General features: G+C 32.1%; 1 protein-coding gene across 1 annotated transcript; it reads left to right on the forward strand.

Moving 5' to 3' along the window:
- The first annotated feature begins 247 nt into the window (after positions 1-247).
- LOC127812568 (protein CENTRORADIALIS) lies at positions 248-1,888 on the forward strand. Its single transcript, XM_052352999.1, has 4 exons — positions 248-535; positions 708-769; positions 1,249-1,289; positions 1,401-1,888. The coding sequence occupies exons 1-4, from the start codon at positions 344-346 to the stop codon at positions 1,631-1,633; spliced, it is 528 nt and encodes a 175-aa protein (XP_052208959.1). The 5' UTR covers positions 248-343; the 3' UTR covers positions 1,634-1,888.
- Positions 1,889-9,588: the final 7,700 nt, after the last annotated feature.

Here is a 9,588-nt window from a genome sequence, read left to right on the forward strand (position 1 = left end):
TTAAAATAGTTACAAAAGAATTTACTATTAAATTTGCATGATGATATAAAATACAAAATATTTTAAAAAATTGCTCTCAATGTTTTGTAAATTTTTTTAAAAAAACCCCACACCATGTCCATAGGTGTCTGATACAGCGTGGAGACACGTGTTCATAATTTTTTTTTTTTTCTCTTTGATTTTTTTTTAATAAAATCGCGTGTCGGACACATTGATGTTGCTTCTGAGCACTATAAATACAAAGCTTTCTACTCCTAATCCTCCTCACAAAAGAAATCTCCCTCTTACATAGGAAATCTCTCTCTCTCTCTCTCTCTCTCTCTCTCTCCAAGACATTGCAAGAATGTCAGACCCTCTTGTGACTGGGAGAGTGATAGGAGACGTTATAGATAATTTCTCTGAAACAGTGAAAATGAGTGTCACTTACAACTCCAATAAGCAGGTCTTCAATGGCCATGAGCTGTTTCCTTCCTCAGTCACCCTTAAGCCTAGGGTTGAAGTCCATGGAGGTGACATGAGGTCCTTCTTTACTCTGGTATATATCTACTACTATATCCATGATCTGCTGGTTAATTAAACCAACCATTAACCATATATGTATTTATATATATATATATTCTAGCCTTTTCACACATTTGTTTAATTTGTTTTCCTTTTTTATCTTGGCAATCGATCCTTACCAATTCGTGTTAATTAATTATCTGCAGATTATGACTGATCCAGATGTTCCTAATCCCAGTGATCCATACCTGAGGGAGCACCTTCACTGGTATGCATACTTTGTAATGAAACCCTAGCTAAATGTAAATGTCTTGATGAGGAATGGTTTATTTGTCAAACAAACAAATTAAGAAAAAAGGATGAGAAAATCTTTGTTGCCAGAAGAGAAATGGGTTGCCTTCAGCAAAAAAGAAATAATGTATATAAAGCCACAGGTAAGTCTCAAACCAACTTACTAACAAGGCTGAATACTATATATATGTGCCCTAGCTGATGACTCCGCTGGTATTACTATTTACACATGCAGGCTGCTATACATATACGCGCACACACGCATGAAATTCTTGCATTTCATCTCTCACAAAAGAACACAATTATAAAATGTAAGAAATTAACAAATAAAATCCTCAACACACCAAAAAAAACAAAACAAAAATGTGTGGGAGAAGGTAAACTAGTCATAACTTTCTCTGTAAGAAGCTCCTAATAATATTTTGCTTCTTTGGGGGGGCATATTATTTATTGCAGGATGGTCACAGACATCCCAGGCACAACAGATTCCTCCTTTGGTATGTTTTCTCTTCAAGAGAGAGACTTGGCCGCTAACTACTTGGTCATTTATGTTTTTCTTTTCTTTTTTTGTGGTAAATGATTAATAAAAACACTATTATTGCGCGCAGGGACAGAGGTGGTGAACTATGAGACACCAAGGCCGAACATAGGGATCCACAGGTTTGTGTTCGTTCTCTTCAAGCAGAACCGCAGGCTGCAGGCGGCAGTGAATTCGTCAGTGCTTGAAGCTTCAAGGGATGGGTTCAGCACCAGAAAGTTTGCACAAGACAATGAGCTGGGCCTGCCTGTTGCTGCTGTCTTCTTCAATGCCCAAAGGGAAACTGCAGCCAGGAGGCGTTGACCATCTCACGATCCAACATCTACTATATATATATATCAACCTAGCTACACAAATTTCCACCTTTTCTAGAAGGTTATATATACTTATATTATATATATATATATATATATAAAGAGAGAGAGAGAGAGAGAGAGAGGGAGAACTTCATAAGGCTGCTAGAATGGAGCCAAATGAGCTTTTCTTAGCTCGACTTTCTCCCAACTTCAAGAACAATATCCTTCTACTACTACTACTATACTCTTTGCTTGGCTTTTATTCGTTTCCTGTTGCAGTTGAGTTTGTCGTTCTTTGCTGTTGAGTCCTTTTGCGCGACCGATTCAGTCATTTACTTGTCTTTTTCATAGGCTTTGGCCGTAACTTAATTTTCTCTCTAGCAAAAAGAAAAAAGAACATTTTTTTTAAAAAATATTTTGGGCACGTATCGCTAGCTACTAATTAAAAAGAACTGGTTCAATAAGCTACTAATTAAACCCACCATGTTTGAAGGCCATTAGCAAATAAGTGGTGCTACTGATTATAATCATGTTTAAAAGTATGTATAATTGGGGTTACAAGTTCATGCACCGCTCTGTGGGTGGATTGGCAATACTCCGAATCTAGAGAACCAAGTTAAAATTGTTCGTTTTTGATTAATTTATGGTTTTAGATCAAATTTCATGTAATGAAGTCACACCATTTATATATGTACATGTAGTGTATATAAGGTGTACTTGGTTTCAATGGCGGAGCCAAGAATTTTAGTTCAGGTCAAAATATAATTTTAGCTCTGATTAAATTATAAAAATTATAATTCTTTATAGTAATATATATAAAAAATTAAAAAAATAAAAAAGTCTGCCCCAGCCGACCAAAACGTGGCTCCGCCACTGCTTGGTTTCAAATCTAATTTAATATATCAAGATCTCTCTAAGTCTATGCATAAATTATATATACTTGACTTTGATTTTTTTTGTAATAAGATATTCTCTCAAGTCAAATTTCACATCTTAAAATTTATGTGTAACATAATTTTCCTAATAAGATATCCTTTCAAAATAAAGTCTAACCAATTAAAGTGAGATTATATATATAATCACCTCTTTTTTTTTAATTTTTATACAATTTCTTTACTTTGTGGAATTAATCTTTTCTTACTTTTTATATCAAACAAAATAATATTAATTTAAATGATTTTATCAGTTTTAATCCCTCAAACAAACGGGCCGTAAATCGTATGCCTTACCTTAATCTTTCCCAGATGGGTTGGCCCAACGCCAACCCTTCTCTTTGAGAAATTTTCCATGGCCTAAATGAGTGGGCATACCATTGATATGAGCCTAAATAATGAGGGCAGTGATTTCCTCCAAAAGCATCAAAGGAAGCCTAATAATATCCACTAAAATTACATACACGAACCATGGTGTTGGGTTTCATACCAATATTTAACCTCATTTTATGCCTTTTTATTTTATTCTTTTTTAATGAAAACAAATAATAAAATAACAATTAACTTTACCATTACACTAAGATTTATTATATTTAAAATTTTGTCTGAAAAAAAAAAAGAAAAAAAAAAAGAAGAAACTACAACTATCAAATATTATTTAATAAATTTTTATTTTTACATAATCATGACACGAATTATCCCTCTAATACGCTAACTTAAAGATTTTAAAAAGCTAAAATTAGAAGAAGGCTAATTCCTTGCCCTTACCCTTCCCCTTGTCCCATATGTTGCTTTAGTAGATGACCTAAAGCACTAAATATGTTGTCACAAGTCTCCATTTTAGTTGGTAATTTCTTGATTGTGATAGTCTTTGTAAGTTCTACTCGTGGGTCGTTTATTCGTAGAAATTATATTTTATTTTTTAACTTTAATTCCCATCATTAATAAATAGAAAACTCATATTTTTTAGTTTTTTTAACTTTAAATAAAAAAATACCTTTGTAATGTTTTTAAATGTTAAAATTAAATACATTTAATTATAAAATTAAAAATTATTTTATAGAACTGAAGGGAACCTGATAGTATGGACAAGAGGCGGGGGACTGTTTTCCCAAGTCTTCACTTGTTAGTTGGTAGATATTTCTTCAAAGACAGCAGTCTTTGCCGTAGGCGGCCAATTGAAAACACCATTGTAATGGCAGAATGTCAAGCACGCGTGAAGAAAACTGAAACCAACCCTTTAATATTCAAGTTAACGATCAAGATAGGGTCCAGGATGGTAATCATTGAACGTTTGATAGAAATTAAAGTTAATTTGGCCTATTTGATTTTGCACCCAGTCTTGATATGCTTTCCTTCTCCGCTTCTTTTAGTTTTTTTGCTTTAGAAATTGTGTGTTTAATTAGAATTCCGTGAGCAAACATTCAATATATCTTACTTGAAAAAATTATATTCATTGGGTTTAAGTGATTAAATAAATATAAGAATTTAATTGATATTGACCCAATTTGAGTCTTTTCCACTTATTAAATAAACATAATAATTTAATTAATTGATAGTGGCCCAAAAAATTGACTTTCTTTTCCACTTCTTTTCTTTTTTGTTCACCGAGTCCATTTGTTCATCATTCTAACCCAAAATAGGTTTGGTTAGCTAGTGAGTCTAAATCCATGATTAATCTTCTTTTTCTTTTTTGTCATTCTTGCAAATCCAAATTTTAGTTCATTAAACTTATGTAAAATGAAGAACCCAAATCTAGATTGATACAGAGTAGATCAAGGAAGACATCCTATGACAGCTGGAGAAGTGAAAGAACAAAAGTTATACCTCAGCATCGGCATTGGCGGTCGACGGCCAGTGGTTAAGACACACTGGTGGCCGATCGACAGACCACCTATGGTCGATTGATAGCCAGTGCACTCAAGCATGGCCGGTCGACAGATAGCTTCCAAGACAACTGACAAATGAGCTTCTTGTGTCATTAATCAGCGGACACTGTACTGTCGGTCAACAGATGACTTCCCCAACGATCAACTGATAATAATGTACAATGGCTAGAGGGGTCCGATTTTAATAATTTTCTTGATTATTTGTTTTAATATTTCCTTGTTTAGAGCTAATTAAGGTTATTTTTGTGATTTTAAATACTTGTTTTAGTGATTTAGGGTTTGCCTATAAAAGTGTCGTAAACCATAGGAACTTAATTTTATTATTCAATTCTTCTTTAATATTCAATATAAGTTTCACGTTCTCTTTTGTTCATTAGTGGATTCCAATATTTCTTGCATCCATTTAAGCGAAATTCGAGCAATGCCTATTCATGTGTTACGAACATGACTATTCTATTCTTATTCCCGTTTCTGCTCTACGTCATAAATGGAAGGTGATCCCTAGTTTGATCCAACTTGGACCAGGGATCATTATCCCTTCTAGATATGGGCTCATTAAATTGAGTCGAACAAGAAGTCATTAATTAATGCTCTAATTGTCTATTATATTATTATTATTGATCTTAATTTCAGTTGATCCAATTAATTCCATGAATGTAATGTTATCCATAAGAATGATTTCTATAATATATATTTCTTTATTTCGCAAGCTAGAGATAATTATAGACACCTTAAGTTAGTTGGAAATTAATTAAATTAGCGTAGTCTTTTCCTTGAGCATCATAGTTTAGCAGCTTTAGTTAGATCATATACGCATTCATTTTGATACTGTGGTTTGACTTGACCAAAGAAAAATTTTAGGGTCTAACAGAGACAAGGTTATGGACAATGACACTGATGATTTTTCTGAGTTTAGAACGCGTAATTAAGAAATCCAAGATTGATTCAAACCAAAGACAGCAGAGACTAAATTTTATTATTCTTGTGATGAAGAATATATATGCATATATGTTGACTTGAAACTGAAAATGCTTTCTTTGTTGCTGCCAATGGGGTTCAGACAAAGTGGAAGAGAAGATTAAACGCGTTTTTGCCCATTAGAAATTGACTTGAACAATTTCCTTTCAGTGACCATGCCAGTTTAATTTGCACCTACTTAATGTTGACCAAAGATTACATTTCTTCATTGTTGATTTATAATTAATTAAGCCATTATTAATATTAATTATGATGGCAGCTTTGGGTTAAGCTTCTAAACCCATGTGATGTTTTCCCTTCAAATACCAACTCAGTTCTCCCCAACTTGTTGGGTAGATTCTTTTTCTTCATTGTTGAAATTAAGATCAAAGTCTGACAAAACCGATCAAGAGAGAGAGAGGGTTAGGTCTATAAATAAAAGTCACAAAACAACAAAATAAGACGACAAGAGATCACGACTCTTTGAGATACTTGAACTTTTTTTTTTATTTTTTCTCAAAAAACTTGGAACTCTTTCACCTTCGTTTTCATAGACAAAAATCCAGTGAAAAGATGACTTTTTTGTAAGTGAAGAGACGTATATATATATATGTCTGCCTTAGTTGAATTGCAAATCCATTTGTTAATCAATTCAAAAGCATCGTCACGGGATGTAATACTGTTCTTAGTATATACATTCTTAATATTATGTATATATGTGTGGCCTTATATATATATATATGTATCTATATTTTTGTTTTATCTTGTGGCTCAGGCATGGAAAAGGAGATCAAGGCAAACTAATACTGTTCTTAATCAAATTAAAACTGGCCTAACTCTATAATTAGGCAGCCCCTCATAATGCTGCAATTTAATTATGATGGTATTGCAAGTTGCAGGTAGTTCAAGTGTCAATTAATGTTTTGCTTCCTGCTTGGATACCTGTCCATCAAGCTGCTGCTGGTGCACGAAAACCACAGATAAGACATTATTGTTGCTGACTAACAGACACACGTATTAATCTGATGTCAAATCTTGGTTAGTTATTAGATTAATTACTTAAAGGTTAAGCTTGAACGTTTGCAAAATAACAAACACGTTTCTCCATTGGAAACAAATAATTGAGGTTCCAGCTGTACGGTGCTAGTAGCTAGGCGGCAGCTAGCTAGCTAGCTAGCTAAGACCAGAATTAACTTCTTTCTATTTATTTTTTTATTTTTTTTTTTAGGAATGGTGACTGTTGCACTTATGCTCCTCAGCTTGAAATTAATTATATATATAACCGGGACAGAAATTAAGGTCAAAATCTGCAAAAGAATAGAATAAAATAACAAATACCGATGATGTTTATCGCCAGGCAGATAAGATTTCCAACCAAAAACATAGATAAGCAAGCAAGCCCTCCAGTGACCAAAGTAGCTAATTGATCATTTAATTGATATGAACAAGGTTTTGACCCCTCGTTATCAGTTAGTTCTTGTATATCACTCTTAGGGTGACTATTTTTACTCGATTCAAGAGCTATTTAATAAAGCCAATTCGTTTAGAGAGACTATGCGCTTAAAATTTTGTAATTTTATTCGAGACAAGCATGAACTAGGAAGAAAAGACTTGAGTTTGCGAATTGGGTACAGAGGACACTGCCTCTGACCTGTATATATCATTACGAAACAATTATTTTAACTTTTTAATTATATATGTTTTTATTATTATGTTTGTATAATATATAAATTAAGGGTGAGCCAAAAAATAAAAATCAAACTATTCGGACCGACCAAATTAACCATCCCAAATCGCCACATCGAGATTTTATAAAACTAGTGGTTGATTATGGTTTGACAATTTTAAAAATTGTCCAAAACTGTTTTGTTTGGGTTTTATGCTTTAGTAAACTATGGACCTGTTTGTTGCAGCTTAAAAGTTGTAACTTTTAGCTTCTAACTTCAAAAAAGTTAGGATGTAGTATTTATTTCAACTTATAGAATTTTAACTTATAGCTTCTACTAGCTTTTAGAAGGGGTAGAAGCTGACTTTTTCAAAACTGGGATACCCCAGCTTTTACAACTTCTGCTTAAATAATTACATTTTTGTGACAATTTTGCCTCTTTTTTTAACAAAGAATTATCCTCTTGTCTACGCAATCATGAATTTTTCTTCTCCACCGCCATCTCCATTTTCAAATCTCTTCCTCTCTCTCACCATCTTCCTCTCTCTCTATACTCTAATTAATTTTTTTATAATACTTAAAACTTATATATATACACTAATTAATTTTTAAATTATCATTCTATAACTACTAAGGGTATTATGGACAATTATACAAAAATAAGTTATTTTATAGCTTATGATATCAAACACCATAACTATTTAACTATAACTTCTAAGAAGTTGCAACAAACAGGTCCACAACTTATTCTAAGTTTTAAAAGCTATAATCTAAAAAGCTAGAACCTATAATTTCTTTAATTAAGCTGTAATAAACGGGGCCTATATATGAAACTGACTAAGCGTCCTAATAAATTAAAGCTTTTATGGTTTATATATATATTTTATTTAATCACAAAGCTATTTAATTGATTATCAAGTAACAAAATCACAATATAAGATTATGGATGTACATAATTTTTTAAATACTAACTGTTATTGATAAATTCCAATACTTTTAAAAATTAAAATGTCATTGTATATTGGCCTACTTCATATATATGATTGAATAATTTGTAATTGTTTTCATTTCTTCATATACATTGACAATTTGTTGTCTTACACCTTTGTGTTTAATTATCTATGATATACAAACATATTAATTACCATCATACGTTATGTTTATTTTAAATAGGTAAGCTATGATTTGGATATGGTTTCAAGACATAGTAGTTTAGTTACGATTTTGAGGATAGCCAAATCGACATTAGTGGTTTGATTTAGAAAACACCATTCAAATTACCCAAATCGACTATTGTACCATCCCTAATAATATAAACTACAAAAGACATAAAGTTTGTAAATATGTTTGTATAAGTGGCGGAGCCACATATAGTCAAGGGTAGGCCATTGCCCACCCCGGACTTTTATTTTTTATTTTAATTATTAAAAAAATAAAAATATATTAATAATTATTTAAAAGTCTCATTCACATATACATATAATATACTAAAGAAACTTTAGTCTTTTACATTTGACAAAGGAGAAAAAGGCAAGGAAACACTTTTCGTGAAAGCCTTTGAAAAAGAGAGAGTCGGATTGTCAGAGAGATGGGATGAGGTGGTTGTTACAATTGCAGTCCTTCTGCTTCATTTTCTTCGTTTGTCTCAAACAACAACAACACCAAATACTCCACTCTAACTTGTCTTTTCATCGATCGCCTACTACTATTTCAAAGGTTAAATAATAATTTATTATAAATAATATATATATATATTTATATAGTCATCAAGCATTGATAAAATATATCGTGTTCAATGGTAGAGCCATATATAGTCAAGGGGGCCCACCTTGGATTTTTTTTTAATTAATTAAAATTTAATTATTAAAAACTAAAAGTCTCATATATATATATATATATATATGTAATATACTAAAGAAGCTTCTCATAGAAACTTTAGTCTTTAACATTTAACAAAGGAGAAAAAGGCAAGGGACCGCTTCCCGTGGAAACTTTTGAGAAAGAAATAGTCAGACTGTCAGAAAGATGGGATGGGGTGGCTGTTGCAATTGTAGTCCTTGCTTCTTCTTCATCTTTTTCGTTTCTCTCAAACAATAGCAGCACTAGAATACTCCATTCCAACTTGTCTTCTCATCAGTTGCCCACTACTACTTCAAATGTTAGATAATAACTTATTATAAATAATATATATATATATTTTGTATAGTCATTAAGTATTGATAAAATATGTCGTGTTGAACCAGCTTATAAGCCAGTGTTTTTTTTTAATATACTGTAAGAAAAGAAAAAATACTTAAAAATTTAAGCCAAAATTCAAAAGTTAGCAGGTATGATTAACTTTGGAGTTATCTGGTCTGATCATTGTGTTTGTGTGCGTTTTGCTTAAAACTCGTATGGTTCTGATAAGTTTCTTATGTCTTTCAGGTGATTCTCTAATTCAGCCATTTCGCATCACCAGTCACCACCACTTGCCACTGCCACCAGGTATGACTATAGCTATTTACAGTCTATTAATTAT

Source organism: Diospyros lotus, chromosome 1 (genome assembly GCF_014633365.1).
Source record: "Diospyros lotus cultivar Yz01 chromosome 1, ASM1463336v1, whole genome shotgun sequence".
Taxonomy (NCBI): domain Eukaryota; kingdom Viridiplantae; phylum Streptophyta; class Magnoliopsida; order Ericales; family Ebenaceae; genus Diospyros; species Diospyros lotus.